General features: G+C 38.1%; 1 protein-coding gene across 4 annotated transcripts in view; it reads right to left on the bottom strand.

Moving 5' to 3' along the window:
* Positions 1-21,559, bottom strand: part of MACROD2 (mono-ADP ribosylhydrolase 2) — a 2,186,605-nt gene that overhangs the window by 632,885 nt on the left and 1,532,161 nt on the right. For all 4 annotated transcript variants that reach the window (XM_081033481.1, XM_081033483.1, XM_081033484.1 and 1 more), the window contains exon 7: positions 2,705-2,735. In XM_081033481.1, coding sequence (XP_080889607.1) covers positions 2,705-2,735 — 31 coding nt within the window. The remainder of the gene's footprint in view (positions 1-2,704; positions 2,736-21,559) is intronic.

Below are 21,559 nucleotides of genomic sequence, written 5' to 3'. Positions count from 1 at the left end.
TCAAAGTCTTCTGAGCAGATGTGAAACTTGCACCACGTGATATTTTAGAAAAATTAATTTAGTAAGGTTTAGAATTTGGAATAAGAAGGGGAAGGAACCAGGAGACTATTTTAAACCCGTTCTAGGATGACTTACAAAGTGTTGGGAATTTTGTTTGCTTGCTTTTCATTTTTTTTTCCATTTAGCTGTGGACTATTTTCTTTAAATAAAGTATTATTTCAAATCCCAATACATAAATATAAAAGTAAAACTGTTATGGATACTAGAAGAGACAAAGCAGGGTTCTGAATAAGACCAAGAAAACAACCGATCTACAATAGATGGGTACGAGGAGAAAATCAAGGACTAATCAGAAAGCTACAACTTCACAAGGAACATGAAGTAATTTTCAAGTTGTGAAATGCTAAATTGTCCACACACTAAAGAGAACTGGAGTAATCTAAAAGTTTCTAAAACAGGATCTCATGGAGCTAAAAATAAATTTAGGTCTCAAGCTCCATTGAGGCGCCCCAAAGGCAGCATGGCCCCTGACTTTTTGGTTATCAACCTCAGTTTTACATTTACTCAGAAAAATAGAGGAGAAAAAGAGTTGAGTAGCCAGCATTTGAAAATGATATATTTTGACCTGATATTGTGAAAATTCATTAAGCTTGTCTAGTGGCTATCCTCCAAGCCAGGGGCTATGTGACTCTATCAATGCCCTACTCAATAGTGTTCAATATTTCCCTCCCACCCAACACGATGGAGTACTAAACCAGATGTTATATTTGGAGCCATAGAACTCTCTCTAAGGATAAATTCCTGTCTTCCAGGTATTAAAATTAACCAAGGGCCACTTTAGGTTTGATGTAGTTTTTACTGTCCTCTCTTGGAGCCTCTAATTTTAGTGACCCTTCTCATTTTCTTTTACTTTTCCATTTTATTTTTCTGCTGCTTTCCCCTTTTCTGTGTACGTCATGTTTAATTCACCTTTTGAAATTCTTTGCACATTACCATAAGATTCTCAGAGACAAAACAGATATCGACAATATGACAAGGTAATAAACATAGAAAATGATGTGCATAGTATTGTTTTTGGCAGATGTATTTTTGTATTTTTGTCAGGGTAAATCAAGATTGTCATCAGAGAACTTTCTCAAAATGAGAACCATTTCTGCAATGGAATCTGATTTGACTCTAGACAGGGTGAAATGAACATGTGGGATCTTGACCAGGTAAAACTGCATGTGATGCTTCCTATAAGCAAATATTTAAGAGTTCTAACTGGGTATCTGTGAGGCAGAAAGAATGTCCTTGAAAGACATAATGGTGAAGATGGTCCAGTTTAGCCCAGTGTCCTCTGTGCTTCTACAAAAATAGTCTGTAGTGGAATCCAGAGAGAAAAAGGGCATGCCTTAAATTATTAAATAGTTTGAATGAATCCTCCCCCATTAATTTGATTCAGGCCTACATTTTCCATTGTGTTCCCACCAAAACCTTCAAATGAATTAACAGGTTAGGAGAAATAAATTCTCCTGTAACATGAATCTAGGTATCTGTGGGGACAGAGTCCCAGAGAGCAGTTTCCAGGCTCTCGGCCTTGCATGGAGAGGTGCTGGTTTGGGTGGTGAATGGCCATCGACTTTGATTGGTTGCCCATCAGCTGTAACTGGCTAGCCATTTGCTACTGATGTAACTGCGGGTCTGCGTTGATTGGTTGGTTGGTTGACAGGCAGAGAAGTGAATTGCAGACAGCGGATTGTGTGGCTACTATTGCGTGCTTCTCTACCCGCCACCAGTGAGAATATAGTGGTATGACTCCCCTATCTATGGCTCTGTGGGTGTTCCTTTTTGGCCTAGCCATATCCTGCGTTCTTATGTGGAGAGCGGGACAAGAGGCCCCATAGGCCGCCCTGCAAGACAGTATCCCTCCCTTATAGTAATGACCTTAAACTATTTCTTTACATTCTCACATATTTTACTTTCCAGTTAAGAGTCTCTATGTTTGAGCCCAGAAAGGTTGTAATCTACTTGGCTTGATCAGAAAACCCTAAAATAACAAATAAACTTCATTTTACCTTAATGTTGTAAAACAGATTTATTAATAGCCTGAGGAAAATGCATAAGAAAATGTCATTGTAGGTGGAAGAATATTTTAGAGAGCTTTAGGTTATTGAAAACAAGTGATTATAAAAACATTTGCTTCCATCACTACTTAAAACAATCCAGTGATACTAAAAAAAAAAAAAATTGTCGTTTATTAAAATTATTTGTTTTTATTAACAGTCACTTCTTTGTATTTTTTAATTTAAATATTTACATACATGTATGTATGTGCATTTTAATGTTTCTATTATTTTGTAATTTATGACAAAATGATAACGCTAGGTTTTTACATGCATTATAATTTATCTAAGAAAAACTTGACTTTATTAAAGGAAACACTATTAGAGGTCAAATCCTACTAGAGCAAAAACTTTAAAAAAAGACATTAAGCCACAGTATATCTAAGCATTACCCATAGTATCTAATACAACAACATTCAAGAACACAAAAGACTATCCAAATAGCCTCTTGAGCAGTCTCAATGGGATTTGAACTACACTTTGAATCTCTTTAAATAACAACAAACTATCCATCAGAGAACCTCTTATTTTTCCTGTTAACCTCACCCTTAAAAACAAAATAATGAAATACGAACTTTATCAAAATCTAGATTACTTACCATAAATGCCTGTTGAAATGCAGGGAAATGCCTGTGGGAAAAAAATAATAAAATAACAATAAATTTTAAAAGAACAACTCTGTGGACCTTGACACCATTTATTTCAACACCTATTTTGCTTGATAATGGGATGTCCTCACATACTCAGCGCTCTGAAACCCTACTCAGTTGGAGTAGGAGATATTGTAGTAACAGGTATATTTGATTCACTGAAACTTTTTCTTACTGGCAATCATACCAGCTCACAAGAGTCCACTGTTAAATTTTCAGGAATCTTGTGAACCAATTGTTAAACACAGTTATTATTAAGAAATTAAATCACATAAACCTGTAACGAAATAAGTTATAGCTAAAACAAATACTCAGAAATCATCTCATCACTTCCTAATTATTTTGCCACATTTTATTATCACCTATGCTCTTGAGATTACTTAGGTCTATCCTATGTGTATGGTGGAAATACTGAGTATTTTGTCCCACCTCCATGTAAGTGATGTCTTGTTGATGGCTTAAAGTCTGAAAATATCAATCAACATTCAAGTTAGATTAAATGTGTGGGTCAATAGAAACCATAGGTTGGCTACGAATATAAAATTTGGATAAAATTTAATAAAAGTGTTCTGTAAGAATCAGTTGACTAAACAAAATTTATAATAAAGGTTATTTCATAGTTTATTTTCACATGGAGATGAGGGTAAGGGGGATCAAATATATGGTGGTGGAAGGAGAACTGACTCTGGGTGGTGAAAACACAGTGGGATTTATAGATGATGTAATACAGAATTGTACACCTGAAATCTATGTAATTTCACTAACAATTGTCACCCCAATAAATTTTAAAAAAAGAAGAAGAAATAAAAATGGATAATGAAGTTAGGAAACAATACAAAATAAAAAAATAAAAAATAAATAAAAAACCAAACATCATTCTATAATGTTATCAGTACACAGGCTATAAACAAAGACCCCAAATCATTCCAAAAATAATGTAAAAAAAGAAATATATGTGTGTGTGTGTGTGTGTGTGTGTGTGTGTGTACACAGAGGGTGCCAAAAAATGTATACACATTTTTAAAAAGGAAAACTGTATTTAAATTGTAATATTCAATATATACCGATAACAAAAGATGAGTACAAGTCACGTTTAAATTCTGCAATTACAAGAGGTGCTCAAAGTGGTTACCATCAGCCTCCAGACACTTCTGATTACAGGGAACTACTACTTGAGCAACAATGACCAAAGTGTCCACATGTATACAATTTTTTGGCACCTCCAGTTATGTGTGTGTGTGTGTGTATGTGTGTGTGTGTGTGTGTGTGTGTGTGTGGACATGCATATATATGTGTATATATCTATAATGTAATTATGTGTGTATACACATACACATATGCATGTGTGTGTATACACACATATATATGTATATACACACACATTTAGCTATTTTTTTATGACTTCATGTGTCTTCTCTCTGGTGATCATTATAAAATATAAAGTGGGAGGAGGCATGAATTGTCACTTTTTTTTGAGGTTTTATTCTTTTCTTGACAAGCTTAGTTTTAGTTACATCAAGCAAAAATAGTTTTCAAGGAAGAAAGAAAAGGAAAGAAGGAAGGAACAGAGGGAGGAAGAGAGGGAGGGAAGGAAGGAGGGAGGAAAGAAGGAAGGGGAAGTGGGCAAAGATTAACTCCCAAAGAAGACAAATTTGCAAATAGGAAAAAAAAGTTGACAGACACAATCCAGAAAAATGGACTCTTAAAATTGAAAAGCTTGAGGTTCTTTAAAATTGACCTTTTGAAGAAAATGATCATTTATTGTAGCATTAGTGATTCTTAGGGGTGAGATATGTAGGACAAACGAAGAAGTATTTATATCTTGAGATAATTATTTTTGAGTGTTTATTTTGCCCTTTTTTATATCTGGGTTTAAGAGATGGAGACACAGCAAAGCTTCCATTTGTGCACCTTCTTTCTAGCTATGATAACCCTGTTTTACTGCCATAAGTTAACTCTGTCATAAATTGACTCTGTCAACTGAGAACTGTTGAAATCCAGCAGCATTCTAGGCAAAAGCCTGAAAAGGACGTTACCAGAATATTGGCCATTGGCAGCTTAGCAAAGTCAAAATAGGCCATAAACTAGACTGGCTACAGGCACCGGATCCCCTGGAAAGGACACACCAGATGCTTGGTGCCCTGAAGAGGGAAACCCCATGGCGAGGCCAGTAGGTCAGCTGAACAGACAAAAAGACTTGGACACAGGATGTAGGCAGCTCAGGTACTGGATACAGGAAGCTATGGAAGCAAGCAGTACAGGTGGGGATAGGCTGCAAGGCACAGACAAAGGTATGTGTGGTGGGTTTGGACAGTCAGGATGGAGACTCCTTGGATTAAGGTTTGACATGCTGTGGACAGAGGAGAGACCCCTAGCAAGCCGCATGGCATAGACGCAGAAGTAGCTAATGTTTTTTTCACTGGATTATGATAATGCCAGATCTCTTCATTGTGTGTGGCTAAGTTTCCCTCTGTTATTAAAAAAAAATAACTTGTGAGGTGATAATTTTAAACAATGTGAATTACCTATGCTTCAGTGGCTTTCCATTTATTCTGTTAGCTTCCATTTCTAATTATTTCACTAATGAGTTATTGCATTAAAATCTTCAAAATAGTGATCTTCAAAAAACTTAAAAAAATAAACTTATATACATAATACCCATATTTTTAGTCATTTTTTGAAACATTTACTGGAACACCACTGCTTATACCATATGCTATGGAATGAGCGTTTGTGTTTTTCCAAATTTATATGTCGAAACCCTATTGTGATGGTATTTGGGGGTTGGGTTTAATTAGGTCATTAGCATGGAGCCCCTATGATGGGATTAGTGTTCTTATAAGAAGAGGAAGAGCTAGCTAGCACCCTCTGCTTTCCATCACAAGAGGGTACAATGAGAAGAAGGCTGTCTGCAAACAAGGAATTAGGCCTTCACCAAACACCAGATCTGCTGGTACAGTGATCTTGCACTTCTTACCCTTGAGAACCGTGAGAAATAAATGCTTCTTTTTTTAAGCCACCCAATCTATGGCAAATTGTTATAGCAGCCCTAACTAACTAAGACACCATATTGTACTTAATAACGTTTGACTAATTTGATTGAAAGAGTAAATGAACAAATGTAAATATATAGTTAACTCTAAATTAGGCTTTCTTACAGTAAAAAGTGATCTGAGCCTGGCACTGTCCTCTGCTAATTTACCTTTGTGTAAAGTTAAGAAAGCTGTTTTCATCCTCCTACTCTTTGCATTTTTCAATTGAAAATAAAGATGATAACATCCACAATGTAGAAATACACTGTGTGAATTAATGACAGAAATTTTGTAAACGTGACTGATACTGCCGCAGAGGATCTAAAAACTGCTGCTACTGTTGACTGTAATAATGAACATTATTACTGAGCTCAATGATAATGAAATATCTGTCTTTTGTCTTTGTATCTTTGGGTTAAATGTTCTACATTTTATTTTCCTTAATGTTTTCATAGATTGTACATTTATTCCCTTTGCACGGATGTCCTCTTTAAAAAGTCACAATTTATGTGATTTTGGTTTTAAAGAGAGAATAATAAGATAATGTATTAAGAATTGTACACCTGAAATCGATGTAACTTTACTAACAATTGTCACCCCGATACACTTTAATTTAAATAAACAAAGAATAATTAATTCTGTTAAGTTCACCTATATATCTGCAAAATGACAGATTTTTTTTTTTTTCTGTTCCTTTACTAGTACATGCTACTGTTTCTAACAAGAAAATAAGACAGTTTCTGGAATGGAGCATGAGTTAGTTTTTAAATGAATTAATGAGTTAATTCTTGAGATGACAATAAGATCTGAAGAACGTTCTTGAATGACTCAATCCACACAATGACACAGACCATGAAGAAAGAGTATGAAGCAAATTCTCCTGAAAATAGTGGCGCATCTACAAGCATTCACCAAGACTATCAACAGGTCTTACTCTCAGTGTGAAAATCAATTGCAAGCTACTATAAGCAATTTGTTACTAATAGTAAGGGCTCAGAGTACAGGAATGGCCTACTTAAAAACACAAATTAAGAGGAGTCAGTCAGCCCTATAATGCGTGTCATGCTCACTCATGTCCCACAGTGCCTTTTAAATGAGGTAGAGAGAGGTAAGTTTAGAGCTCCTGCCCCAGGAATTTCATGAGAGTAAACCGAACATGCAAACACCATCCATCTTGTGCTTGTAGTAGACAAAGAGAAAGCTTTGAGACCTGCTGTTTGAAGCCATCAAGCAAAAGGTAGAGGAGACCACAGTGTTTTTTAATAAGCAAGTCCACTTTAACTCCCAGTGGGTGTCCTTCCAGTGCACCCTGTTGAAAAGTTTACTTGACTGCACTGAGCATGATTTCCTCATCAGCAAACAGAAATGATGAGACTCCCTCCAGGGGTCTATGGGAGGATTAGGAAAAGTAAAAAACATGGAGCATTCTATCCCACAGCAGTAATATCTTGATTCCTGCTGTGGAGGGCACTGTGATGGGGAGCGGTGAGGCTCCACTTTAAGAGGGGAGGGCAGGAGGAGCATGTTGCCCTAGAGCAGGGTTCCCCATCCTTAGCACTACTGATACTTGGATAAGATAATTATTTGCTGCCGGGGCTGTCTTGTGCATTTTGAGATGTTTTGCAGTATCCCTTGGACTCTATCCACTTGATGCCAGTAGCATGCCCCACCATGACAATCAAAATATATACATGCATACATTGTCAATGTCCTAAGGGGCAAAATCACCCCTGGTTGAGGACCACTGCCATAGAATCTAGGGCCTAGACCCCAGCAGTGCTGTCAAGGATTGCCTTTTCAAGTATTGCCTCAGATTCAAAGAATCACCTCACTCAAGGTCATGCCCCTTCCCAGGACAACCCAAATCTAATAACTAATACATGCAGAGTATAAAAGCCTTGGTTCATCTTGGCTCAATTCAGTGAAACACTGATGGGCCTTCCCATCTCCAGAACTCCCCATGGGGTCAGCGAACCATCACTGGACCTGCATCACAACTAATCTTTCCCTTTGCCCACGTTTGTTTCTTTCCCCTCTCTTCTTCAGGCATTGATCCCAAGGGCACTCCTTAGTAAACATCCTGCACCCTCTACTCTGTCTCAGAATCTGCTTCATAGGGAACTGATCTGCGTTAACCCTTCTGCTTCCTTCTAAGGTCCATTTATATGAGTCATTCTCCCATCAGATAGAGCAGGAGAGAGCACAAACGGAACAGTCAATGGCAACTTTCATTTACCTCAGCTCCCAGCTCTATCTTGGAATCAATCATGTAACTTGATAATTGAGTCTGAATGTACCAACTGCCTTGTCTGTTTTAACAAGGACAAATAGTTTTACCTGAAAATGACATTGTTGCCTTGCATGTGAAGGCAGTCATATAATAGAGGATAACTTTGGTAATATTATTGCATTAATTCAAACAAAAAGGCAGTGATAAAGAAGAGATAGAAGTACAATATCACAGAAAAAAATTATGTAAAACAACTTTGCATTCATCCAAACTAAATCTCCTCCATTAATCACTTTTCATTATCTAAAAGATAGAGAAAGAGAAAAAGAGAGATTGAGGGGAGAAAGTGTGAGCGAGTGAGCTCAACTAAGGGATTTTACAGCACATAGTTTGGTTCTTCGTTATAATAAATTTCTGATGGGGTCACCAGAAGTGAGTAGCATGGGATTTCATTATTTCAGAGCTGTATTTAACATAACCACCTCCTACAAAAGGCCTCTGCCATGGAAGAATGATAGATTATACCAAAACTCAGGCCAATTAATCTGGTTTGTTTTAAGTGCACATAACTCAGAGTCACCTGTAGAACTCAGGGAATGACATCACCAGCCCAATTTGTGAGGCTCCAGATTTTCCTTCCAGAAAGACCCAGGAGCAAGAAATCTCTATGCTAATCATCTCTGAACATATAGCCATCAGAAACTTGCTTCACAGCACTTGACTTTCATCCAGGGTTGTTTTGTTTTGTGTTTTTCCCCCAAATCAGCATGCACTTGCTCTCTTGGGGGGAAAACATAATCATTTGACATGGAGAATGAGGGAGAATTTTCCTTTTGTAAAATTATAGATCAGGCCACCACCTGGAAAATATTTCCTTAGTCCAGCAGGTTGATTCCAAGTAGATTTGTAAAAACACAAATCCTTAAGGCTGTATATTATGTTTCCCATCCTCTTGAATGTCTGTCTCCACTTATATTTCTGTGACAGTAATTTAAGGGCAAGGAAGGAAATACCCTTCAACCTTCTTTGTCTTAACCCTAACAGTACCTCAAAACCAGGGCAAAAAGCCCTAGCCAACATCATAACTATCAGTTACTTTTCCTTGACTCTTGATTCTTAGTTGATGCCTTCCTTCAAAGTGGAAAATACTTCTTCTTCTCCTTATTCATGGCCATTACCATCTACCCATTGCTTATGTGGCAGTTTTGTGACCTGAGTAGGACTGATACCCCCCTCAACTACATAAGGAATGTGTTGACTGAGCTGAGTAAGTAGCACATGTCTCCCTTAGGCATGAGAATGGAGAGATGGAGAATCTGACATCATTGAGCTGCTGGTATAAACTAACTGTAAAGTGCTCCCACCTCTAAATCTTTCAATTGCTGAGCCAAAACTTTGCTTATTATTTAGTCAGTTATATTTTCCAATATTTGCAAGCAAAAGCACAATTCCTGATATACAACTATGTGCCTTTAATTATATATCACATTTCACTGAAATAAGGAAGCTGTCAATTGTAAGAAATATCATTATTGTGTTGAACTTTGTGTACCACTAACAAAGAGGAAGCTTGGTAGCTTACATATAATAAACAATTTCTTATCACTTAGGATTTTGATTGTGTACTTAGTAAAATTGCTATTTTGGATTTATTTAGATAATTTCTTAAGTCACATCTTGCTCTAGAGCATAGATAAAAAGGAGATAAGTTATGTTTTTCTAAAACTTCCTCACAGTTAGAGTCCAGTACTTCTGAATTGCTTTTCAACAGAGTCATAGATATACATTTTCCAGAGTTTTACTCTTGCACTCTCAAGAATGGTGTTGTTCATGGACCAGACCAGTGAGAAGCAATGGCTTGAGCTTGGAGCTGAGCCACTGATGGGTGGCGGTTGGCTCAGTGGTTAGAGCACTGTGCTCGTAACACCAAGGTCGCTGACTCAAGTCCCAAGTCCTACATGGGCCAGTGAGCTGCACCCTACACAACTAGATTGAAAACCAATGACTTGACATCCTGGAAAAACACTGTTCCCCAATATTCCCCAAATAAAAAAGTTAAAAAATAAAAAGAATGGTGTTGTTGATCCAGTCCTTCAAAAGTGCTTCACTGTTGACTCTAAACTTTTTTTCCAAGCCTCTAACATAACAATCTCTCTAAAGCTTTGAAATTGTCTCTTTCTTTGTTGCCAACGGAGACTTTCAGACAGCATCCAAGACACATACCTCTTCCTCAAATGGTCCCTAGTTGGTTGGTTGGTTGGTTGAAAGTCAGAGGTTTGTCTAGTCAATCCACCAGGAATGACAACCGGTGAAACCTCATCACAACTATGCTTGACTGTAAAACATTACAGTTTGCAAAATGCATCCTACTTTAAAAGAAGTTAGAATATGAGAAAATGTGTATCAGTAAAATTCAAAAAATGTATGGGTGCCAAAAAATGTATGGGTGCCAAAAAAATGTATACACATTTGAAGAAAGGAAAAAAAAAACTGTATTAAAACTCAATATGTGAACCTAGCATTCATAATACAATAAACATAATAAAACAGAATAAAGAAGCATTATTTAGTAAATCTTATATACGCTATCCACAAAGTAGATGCTCTTTGAGTAGCTTTGCTCAAAGTGTGGTCTGAGGACTGATAGAATTGGCCTCACTTGGCAACTTGTTAGAAGTGCAGAATCTCAGGTCCCATTCTCGGGCCTATTGAATCAGGTGTTACATATGCACATTAAAGTTTCAGACTGCTTTCTAGGTATTTTTGATGATTGATCCCCTCCTGGCTTTCTTAGCTGAACTTCTCAAATGAATGGTCTATGCATGCTGCGTCGTTTTTTTTTTTTTTTTTTTTTTTTTAGAGGTTAAATTTCAATTAAATCTCTTTTTTTTTATTATTAATTAATTTATTTATTAGTTTCAGGTGTACAAAACAAGGTAATACTTAGACGTTCATCATTTATATCCCTCATACTGTGAACCCCCCTCCCCCCATCCACTATCCCTCCGACCTCACACTGAACCATCACATTATATATATAAAATTATAGTTGGCATTCATTAATGTTTAGCTTCTGATGTACAATGCCATGATCAGGTATCCACAGTATCCCTGAGGTGGTCTCCCAAATAGGACGCATGTGCTGCGTCGTTTTTTAACTCCTTCCTTAATAAAAACTATCTGGTTTCAATGCTAAAAAAAAAAAAAAAAAAACTCAATATGTACTGATAGCAAAAGATGAATATGATGGACATGTAGGTTGATTGCAAACTTTTTGATAGCAAATAACCCTGCAATAAACATTCTTGACTATGCTTTTATATACTTAGCATACCCTGGAAGGACCCATTACTAGAAATAAAATTAACTTGTTTAACCATTGCATTAAAAAAAAAAGTACAATTAAAAGTTTGAAAATATTGACAAACAGCCTCTCCCAATTTTTTTTTTTATAATAAAATCTCTTTAACAGTAGAGAAAAATCCATGGTTCTACTTCCTATACCCCCCCTCCTCCCTCGCCCCTTACACAGGTGAATAGGGCAAAAGGATGCTATTTCCTTAACAAGTCACCCTGGAAAATGCAAATACTATCAATGCACCTCCCATACCAAGGCTAAGTAAACTGAAGGTCAAGGTCATTTAAAGGAGACTGTGACTGAGATCACAGGGAAATGGCCAGGGAAGTGTTTGGAGTGCACTGTGCAAGCTCACCCAGGCACCATAATTGTAATAATTTTGTTTTTGTTTTCTTCATTATACCTTGGAAATCACTGTGATAAAGTCATTTATTGCCAGCTGTTTTCCTGTTTATAACTACAACTCCTGCAGTATAAGACAAACTATTACATAGCCATAAATAGTAGCAGTCCTCTTCCAAACTTTGTATTTTCCAAGAAGACAGCTGGATTAGTTCCAAGGTGAATTTATTGGAGGCAAAAATGTCAGAACCAGCAAAGGGAGAAACTTGCTTTTGCTCAAGCTTGCTTATGTGACTGGCAGGAATGTTTCACTGTAAACTATACATATGTGAAAATGAGAACAGATCACCATAAACCTGCTGAACCCAAAAGAATGTGCATTCTGTTCCAAAATGTTGACATCTGTAAACTCCCTTTACATAGAAGCAAATGGAAGAAACAAAGGTTGAAAAAAGAAAACAAAAAAACAGAAAACTTCTTCTCATATCACAGCAAACCAGTTGTGCAATACAAAAGCTCCTATTGAAACAAAATGTCCCTAAAATGTCTTTTCAATAACCTTAATCACCTCCAGTTTTGTAAGTACCCCCTCCCCATCTTCTTCTGACTTAAGTACATGCATTAGGCACATTTTGCATCCCTTGCACGAAAAACCAAGGGCTGGGGAGCACAAAGGGATTCCCTGAGGTGACCTTTTCCTGTGCAGAGCCTGGAGGATATGGAGATAACAGTCAATCATTTCAGACCCCCTAAGAAGTAAATAACCCTCTTGAGACTGAAAGGTCTACAGCTCATAGCCATTGCCAAAGTCTAATTGTGCCTGTAGGGAGGGTTCTTCCTGGCTGAAGGCGGCATTGAATTGACAAGGGAGAGCCCAGTACAGAGCATTAAGGGACAAGAGCACTGCCTGACCGAGTGCAGGGCTTCAGGCAGAGCTCTGGAGGACTTATGGACCTTGGAGCTTTCCTCAGCATAGCTGTCAGGGATACTCTCAATGGCCTGTCCTTTATCACTCCGCCCATAGTATGACCCCTACACAGCAATTGTCACAAGACTGCCCTCAGGCTGCTGGAACCTGGTTTGCTAGTGCACTTAGAAAGCAAAGAGTCTGGGACTCAAATCCCTGCAGGGAAGTTCTTAACCAATGATGCCGAGTGGGGTGTGGGAAGTTGTCACTACTCAGGAACACTTGCCCAGGTGGGGGCCATGCTGAGATGTAACCTTCATCTTCTGGAGAGCCTCACCATTGGATTTTGTAGTCATCTGGGATTTGGCCTGATATCTACTCTTCCCTTCCAGTCTCAGTTCCTCACATTTCACCTACTTCATTTTCCTGGAATTTACTTAATAAATCCCTTTCCCTTAATCCTCGTTTCAGAGATGACTCTCGGGCAAACTCAGAGGAAAGAGCACAAGGTCACTTTCAGTCAGCCTTGGTTAAAGGGAGGAGAAGAAGCAGAAGAATCCTTATAACGCAATGAAAAGGAAGAAGGAGATTCCTCAAGACCATGAGCACCTTAAACAACCGAGATCTGGTTGGAAACCAGTGAGGGTATGCAAACGATGTACAATTGGGAGGAATTTCAGAGAGTGAACATGTAGGGAAGAGGTGGTGGCCCTGGGACTTATGTCTTCCATGCTGAGTACAAGACCCCACAGAGAATGTATGCCGTGTAAAAGTTTGTTAAACAAATGCAAGTAGGGGTTATTATCTACACATGGTTTTGAGTCAATCCCTGACTTCCTTAATAATGAGTTGTATCTTTATATTTCTCTTAATTAGAAAGCTGGAGGTCTGATTTCCAGAGAAAACATTTATGAAAACCCATTAATAACAAATAACCACAAACCAAGAAACACAGATGGTCTCATAGAGGATCATCCTGCAAGCTTTGACACCCTTGGATGGTGAGGTAATCTTTATCAGTCTATGGGTTAAGGACTATGGTATAATAACTCAACCATTTTCATCAACCTGTGTCTCAAATATTTCTGCAAGCCTCACTGGTGATCTACTAATAAATTGAACAGCTTTTAGAAAGGAGAGAGATAATACATATTTGATAATATTTACAGAAAGACAATGGAAACCTACAGGACACCAGGATGTCCAGAAGCTTCAGCTACAAGGTTCTCCTCCTTGGTGGCTTAAGCAAACAAATATCACCTAGTAAGTTCTAACGCTTCCAGGACATTTTCACTTGGGCTTTTCTGTCTCTCACACATAAGACTGAGAGATGGCTTTATTATTACTGTCCCCAGATAGAGTGAGTAATCTCCCCAAAGTCACTCAGTGGCTAAGAGGAAAAGCTCAGACAGAAGCCCTGATCTTCTGACTAAAAATATAAGCTCTCCTCACTGCAGAATAGAGTAAGTAAGGTCAAGGGAGAAGGAGAAAGGTGAAGAGAGAAGAGTACATCTTGAGCATCCTCAGTTCTTGAGAAGAACTGGTTAGAGATGAGAATTCTTTTTCACCATCAAGACAGTATGAAACCCTTCTAGGCACTAGCCAACAGATCACAATGATATTAGTTTTTCCATCAAACTGAAGATCAGTGTAACAGTATAACTGAAGATTAAGACATTTTGGAACTACTGCTCTATTCTATTTAGTGATTCTATTTAGTGATTCTATTTAGAAGATTAGAACACTTTGAGAACAGCTGTGTTATTCTATTCTAACCAATGCCTTCTTTTCCCCACTGCTGCACCAGAGAGTTGTAGCCCAGGCTACGTCCTCCTCATATCCAGCACAGACTCTCTCCCTGGAAATGAGCTGGGGTCCTCTCTTTCCTGTGTTTACTAATCTGTCACAGACCACATAACTGTAGAGGAAGGAGATTGCTAGATTACTGACACATATAGAGTTTAGGCCTGAAGATTTTTTGACACCTCTGTTTCATCTCTTAAAATGCCAGCATGTTTTCTTCACAAATTGGGCAATTCCATTTCAACCCTTCCATAATTTCATGGTGTGAACTTGAAAACACTGCATAGAAAAAGAGATGGGTTTCCACATGAATATTCCCACTTCTTAAGTCAATTACATGTACAAACACTTGACTCTATTTCATATTTATGGGAGTCAAGTGAGACTCTCTTGACAGTTGCTTGGGAACTAAACTACAGCACGGCTTGTAAAGAATAGGGCTTTAAATAAAATGAGTTGTGATTATGCAGCTTGAGTCAATATGTAAAGGTAATAAATTCTTCTTTCCTTAGTCACAAAGGAAGACATTTGTCAAGCCTAATGAACACTTAATATTTAACAAGGGAATTAATTAGGAGATAATAACTAAGAAAGAGGTGTCTAAAGGACATACCCTGTAGGAATAACCAAAATAAAGAAAAGCAAGAAAAGAAAAGAAAAGAAAAACAAAATTGATTGTAGTCATATTTCCCAAGTTCAAGAATTGTTACTCATGGCCTCAAAATGGCTGTGCTTTGTGGGCCATCAATCACTGTGAAGAGTTTTATCAACTGGAGTCTATTATGGAAATCAGCAAAAAGAACAAGATGAGCACAACCAGTCTGCAAAATGTCTGACAGCTCAGGCCCCAGTAGGTGAGTTATTTGTACGCATTTCCCAGTGATCGCTGTATTAATCCAATCAGAATCATCCAACAACAGCAAAGAGGGAAGCAGGCCTTTCACTGTACATACAGTAAGTCCTCTCTTAACGTCATCGATAGAGTCTATGACTTTAAGCAAAATACGTATAAGGAAACCAATTTACCATAGGCTATTTGATATAAACAAGGGTTAAGTTCCTACAGCATCTCTTCAACATTATAACAAAACTATGTTGAACAAAAGAACATTATTTGAGAACTGGCTGTATACACCAAAGATCAGTGTTGGCTCCTGTACTGGGAGATGAATAAACCAAATTTTGCAGAATGTGATACACCTGTGATTTACTAAAATATAGTTGAAAATACATTTCTCCTCTTAGGGAGTTAACTTAGTGTATGCACTAAGTTGTCATTATTGTTAGAGGGGCAATGAAGAGGTCACACATGCAGGAACTGATGGGTGGATATATGGATGTATAGATGAATAAAGAAAGGCAAGATGGAAGGACAGATGGATGGATGCATGGGACAATTCTTGATCTAGAGATGATACTTTTAGCTGTCACTACATTTTGACTGGTAGATTTGGACTTCACTGAAAGTTTAATTTCACAAAGTGAAGGATTTAATTTTTAACCCCATTCTCACAATTGCATTTTGATTAAGGACAAAAAAAAATAAAACAGGTTGTAGCTCAGTCTTAGATAAAACTTATTACAGCCAAGAGTTGTATTTTTTTTTTTTTTGAGTGCATGCAAGGATTTCTGCTCATTACTTTTCCTCTCCTTACATGTCACTGTTTTTTTTTCTCTTTTTGGGATTCTAAAAGTGGGACACATCCTCAACATGGAAAAGAATAGTCTCATTAGTAATGGATATCATTTGACGTAATGGAGACAGGTTTTTGAGAACACAGTAAGAAGCCAATGATTAGACGGGGCTTCTATGCTACAGGTTTTTTTCCTGTAAGTTCCAAAGAGCTATTCAAGGTCCCTGGACACCATGAAATGCATTCTTTTCTTAACCAACATTTCATCATGAGATCTCTATGTCATATCGAATTGCAGAAGCTATTAATGATCCCTTTTGACCACATTTCACAGTATACTGGTTTTTAGTGTTCTGCTAAAAGCATAGATATCTCAGAGGACAACTGTCCCTGGCATTTATCTCTTTCAATAATCCCATGCATAGCTCTTCCCTCCACCATCTCTGATGGGGCTCACCTTGGCTCCACCTGAACTTCTCCCAGGATGGGGAGTTCACTGGCTCAGGAAATCCATGGACCAGTGCTTTCCAAACTTTAGTGTGTATCCACTCACCTGGGCATCTTGTTAAAATGCAAATTCTGATTCAGTAAATCTGGGCAGGCTGAAAGTATATAGTTCTAACAATCTCCCAGATGATTTTAATGTTGCTGATTTGAGTATATTTATAGTAGCAAGTAACTCAACAATAGTACCTCTTTAAGTTGTACTCTTCAACATGACATTCGTCATGCAGGGACTCAGCTCCCGTTCCCCGCACAAGAGCGCAGGATATGGTGAGGCCAAAAAGGAACACCAATGGATCCATGGATGGGGGTTCATACCACTATATTCTTGATGGTGGCTGGTTGAGACACAAAAGCAAATATCTGCTAGTACCCCAACAAGGGGTCTTCCTGCACTCCAGTCTCGCTGGCGGCCGGATGAGACACAGGAAGTAGGATCCACATCATCTGCAATCTGCCATCCATGCTTGCTAACCTCCCTTGCCAGCCGCAATCCGCCACCCACTTCTCTGCCAACCAACCCCCTAGCCTAGCCATGGCAGTTATATTAATAGCTAATGGCTAACTGGTAACAGCTGATGGCCACCCAGCCACAGTTGATGGCCATCTGATTACAGTTAATGGCCACCTAATAACCGAGCCAGCACCTTTCCATGTGAGGCCAAGAGCCTGGAAACTGCTCTCTGAGACTCTATCCCCACAACATTGCACAAATGGAAACCTGGGGGAGGCAGGGAGGAAATTACTGTTCCCACTTAACACATGAATACTTGAAGTGGCAACTCTTTCAATGCTACAAGGTAGCCAGTAGTAAACCAGAAAGAGGACAGATGATGAAGTCCATGCTCTTTCCTCACCCTCGAATTTTCCCACAAAACTGCACTATTTAAATACCCAACTCATCTCATTCTGATAAATATACTTGCCATTCTGTTTACATGGACAGAATATGAACATCAGAGTCTCAGTTGTTTTCTGGTGGGACTATTGTTGTCTTTTCTTATCTTTTCATTTCATTTCTATATTTTAGATCCACAGTTAACGTATTCCAGAAATTTGGACTAGAATAGTTCTCAAGCATTAATATGTAGACAAATCACTGGAGGACCTTGTTAAAATGCAGTTTTGGATTCAGTAGGTCTGGGTTGAGGTCTTAGCTTCTGAATTTTTTTCTTTTTAATTTTTATTGGGGAATATTGGGAAACAGTGTGTTTTTCTAAGACCCATCAGCTCCATGTCAAGTCGTTGTTTTCAATCTAGTTGTGGAGGGTGCAGCTCATTGGCCCATGTGGGAATTAAACCAGCGACCTTGGTGTTATGAGTACGGTGCTGTAACCACTGACCCAACCAGCCATCTACCTATGGCTCATATCCAAGCCCAAGCCGTTGTTTCTCACTGGCTCATGTGGGAATTGAACCGGTGACCCTGGTGTTATGATCACTGTGCTCCAACCACTGAGCCAAACTGGCTGCCCAGCTTCTGCATTTTTAACAAGATCCCAGATGATACCAATGCTTCTGATCTTGGGACTACCCTCTGCCTGACAAGAGTTTAGAACATTACTCACTGAACTTTCACACTCTGATCCTTCTGCTCATGTTGATACTTATATCAGTAAAGCCTGCAATCAAAAGGCAACTAAAAAATAATAATAATAAATTTGTAGTCTTTTATAATTCAAAAAAATCCAGTAAAATGTATGTTTTAGTTAAGCTGTGATCTAAATTCTCAATGATATCTCCAATTATATATTAAGCAACTAGTTGACTTAGGCTAATTGGCTGGTATAAATCACATGTGTGTACATATGTAGTACTGTGTTTCCCCAAAAATAAGATCAGGTCTTATACCATATTTCCCTGAAAATAGGACCGGTCCTTATATTAATTGTTGCTCTAAAAGACACATTAGGGCTTATTTTCAGGGGATGTCTTATTTTTTCATGTATAACAACCTACATTTATTCAACTTCAGTCATGTCATCTTTTCCTGGAACATCATCATAAAGTACTAAATGCGTCCATCTGGTTGACGATCTTAACTGGGGCGTATTTTCGGGGTAGGTCTTATTTTCAGGGAAACACGTTAGTTGTGAACATGCCACCTGCTGAGGAGGAAGTCAATTAGTATATCAGGTGCGTTTTTATTTTTCTAATACAAAAGCAGAAGTTCGTCCTCTTGTCAAAATTGCAAGTGGAATTTTTTCCTTAGGTTGAGAGGAAGGCTCTATGGAATGATTTTTGGAGTTACTTATACTCCAAAGACTATGATTAAGTAATCTTAAAAATTTCCAAAAACTTGGTCGTAATTCAAAGGCATAAGTTATTAAGGACTATGAAAAAACCCACAAATATATGAATTTTGTGTCCTGTCCTTAGATTGAAACATAAACCAACCGTTAATTTATAATTTTAAAAATCTCCATTAAAGATTCTATGACTACTCAACCCAATATTTAATAACCCTCCCCAACCACATATACATTTCTCTCTGTGATTTTTTTCCTCCTCTTCTAAGATCTCTACCTCCACTCTTCCTTTGTTTTGATTGGGTAAGATGGAGTGATCCTTGATGTGGCACACTGGACTATTGTCATAGGACTAGGGCTCCTAATCAATAACTTCAGAAAAGTTAATAAGGGGAAGGAAAGACAAGAGTCTTTGTTTACTCTGTTTCCTTCAGCTATGGTGTATACCCATTAGTCTGGTAACGCCAGTCCTTCCATTCAGAGTTGTGAAGTGCCTGGAATCTCAACCCTCATTTCACTCAACTTTAATGTGGAGCAAAACTTACAAAAAAACAAAAAAAGTTCCATATTTCTCTAAGAAATGTCATGACATTTTGCATTCTGCAGTGAATGCACTGTTTACAAGGTTATGTTGATGCGATGGTGACTCTGTTATCACATCCAGGAATTCAAATAGTAGAAGAAAAATGCAAATATGTTCAAATGAAATCAAGGAAAAGTACTTATTTATAATTATGGATTTTTATTGTAGTTTTCTATCTTGAATAATGATATACAATATTTTCTAGTTGCTTATGGTAAGGGATATTTTGGGGAAATTATTAGCAATGCATATATGAATTTTTTGGTACATTTTATTAAGGAGATTTTAAAGTATGTAATGACTCGCCTACAATATTTTATGAGCTTTCATAAATGGGTCATTTGTCCAGATAAGAAATTTAGTTATAGAATGAACATAGAGTTATATTTGGATCTTAATTACACAGGCCAGAACCACTGGCAAAGTCATTAGATATAATGATTCCGAACCTTCCCAGAAGAATGGACTGAACAGGGGGGATCTCACTGGGGCCATTTTCTGGCTTTAAGAGTACTAAAATTACCATGATGTTCCTCAATAATTTAACAGGGCAATGCCTGTGCTAAGATATCAGAGAGCTGTCAATTTCCAGGTGGAAAACAGTCTGGATCTACAGAGGTTCCACAACTTTAGAAAATCAATGCAAGTATCTGGATAAATCAATCAAAATGGAAATCATTTTAGACAAGGTTTTTCTTTAACCTACTGTGGGAACAGAACCCCAGAAAACAGTTTCCAGGCTCTCGGTCTCACATAGAAAGGTGCTGGCTCAGGTAGTAAATGGCCATCAACTGTGATTGAATGGCCATCAGCTGTGGCTAGTTGGCCGTCAGCTGTAACCAGTGAGCCATTGGCCACTAATATAACTGCCAAGGCTACTCTAGCAAAAAAGATGGGGGCTAGCAAGAGCAAATTGCAGAGAGGCGGATGCCGCCGGTGAGACTATAGTGATATGATTCCCCCACTTGTGGCTCCGTGGGTGTTCCTTTTTGGCCTCACCATGTCCCGTGTTCTTATGTGGGGAGCGGGAGCTGAGACTCTGCCTGCCACTCAGCAGGACACCTACACTGTGCCAATGCTTTGTTCACTTAGCCCATATGCTTTGATGTTTTAGTTACCATGTTATGACTGTCTGATAAGATATGGCATGGTCAAAAGGCAACACATAAAGGGTATTAAATAACTCTATTAAATGGACAGGATTTTCTTCCCTTCTCGATCTTTGTTACCCTCATTGCAGCTTTTTTTCCCCCTGTATGCATGTGTAAAATTAAATCCCCTTGAACTTGCTTAACCTCTGCTCTGTAGGTCATCATTTGTCTTATTAACACAAAATTATAGGGTGTTTTGATGCTCCAACTGGTAGCAACAATTAATATTATTTACAGTTCTTTTTCACACAGTATTTGCACCTTTGGGAAAATGAAAAACTAATTACCATTGTTCTTTGTCACCCACTAGATGGTGAGCCTTAGGAACAATGGAAGAGGCAGGGAGGAGAGTGTTGGGAGGTGCTCAGAACCTCTAAGCAGCCACAAGTGCATCAACAGGCACAAAGCAGGCACAATATTCACAGCAACAGCAGGTTCAGAGCCACTTCGAACCCCACTCCCATGATGCCAGGCAGCACCCAGGATTAACCCCTCTGGGGCATCCTCCTGCAGACTGGAATTTTGCTTCAGGTGGTAAAAGAGGGGCTTTATGAGATGGGAAATGTAGGACGAGCATGTAAGAAAACATTGGTGCTTTTCATTAGGTAACATTCTTCTCACAGCTCCATATAGAGTCTAAAAATTCAATTGTAGTCAAAGCATGAAATCATCACAATTTTTAGATCTAGTCTAACAGGCTAAGTAATTTGTTGACTATTCTAATACCAATTTATTACAACAAATGTTATTGTGAAGTTGAAGGAAATAATGTTTTTCTATAAGATTTATTCAAACCCATGAAATCAAAGTTTTATCTTATATTTTCAAGGACCTATGAGAAAATTCAATAAAACGGCCATCATCGGATGCAGCATTTCAAAATTTACCTGAGAAGGGTGATACGATGAGGGGATATGTAAATGATTTTCAAAATATGATTTTTTTATCATTAGCAGACAAAATCTGTTCTAGCAAACTTGTAAAGTAACCCATTTAACAAACTAAAAGCAA

The sequence above is a fragment of the Rhinolophus hipposideros genome, assembly GCF_964194185.1.
Source record: "Rhinolophus hipposideros genome assembly, chromosome: 22".
Lineage (NCBI taxonomy): Eukaryota > Metazoa > Chordata > Mammalia > Chiroptera > Rhinolophidae > Rhinolophus > Rhinolophus hipposideros.
Note: the sequence above shows the minus strand (reverse complement) of the source record. Positions and strands in the feature narration are given on the sequence as shown.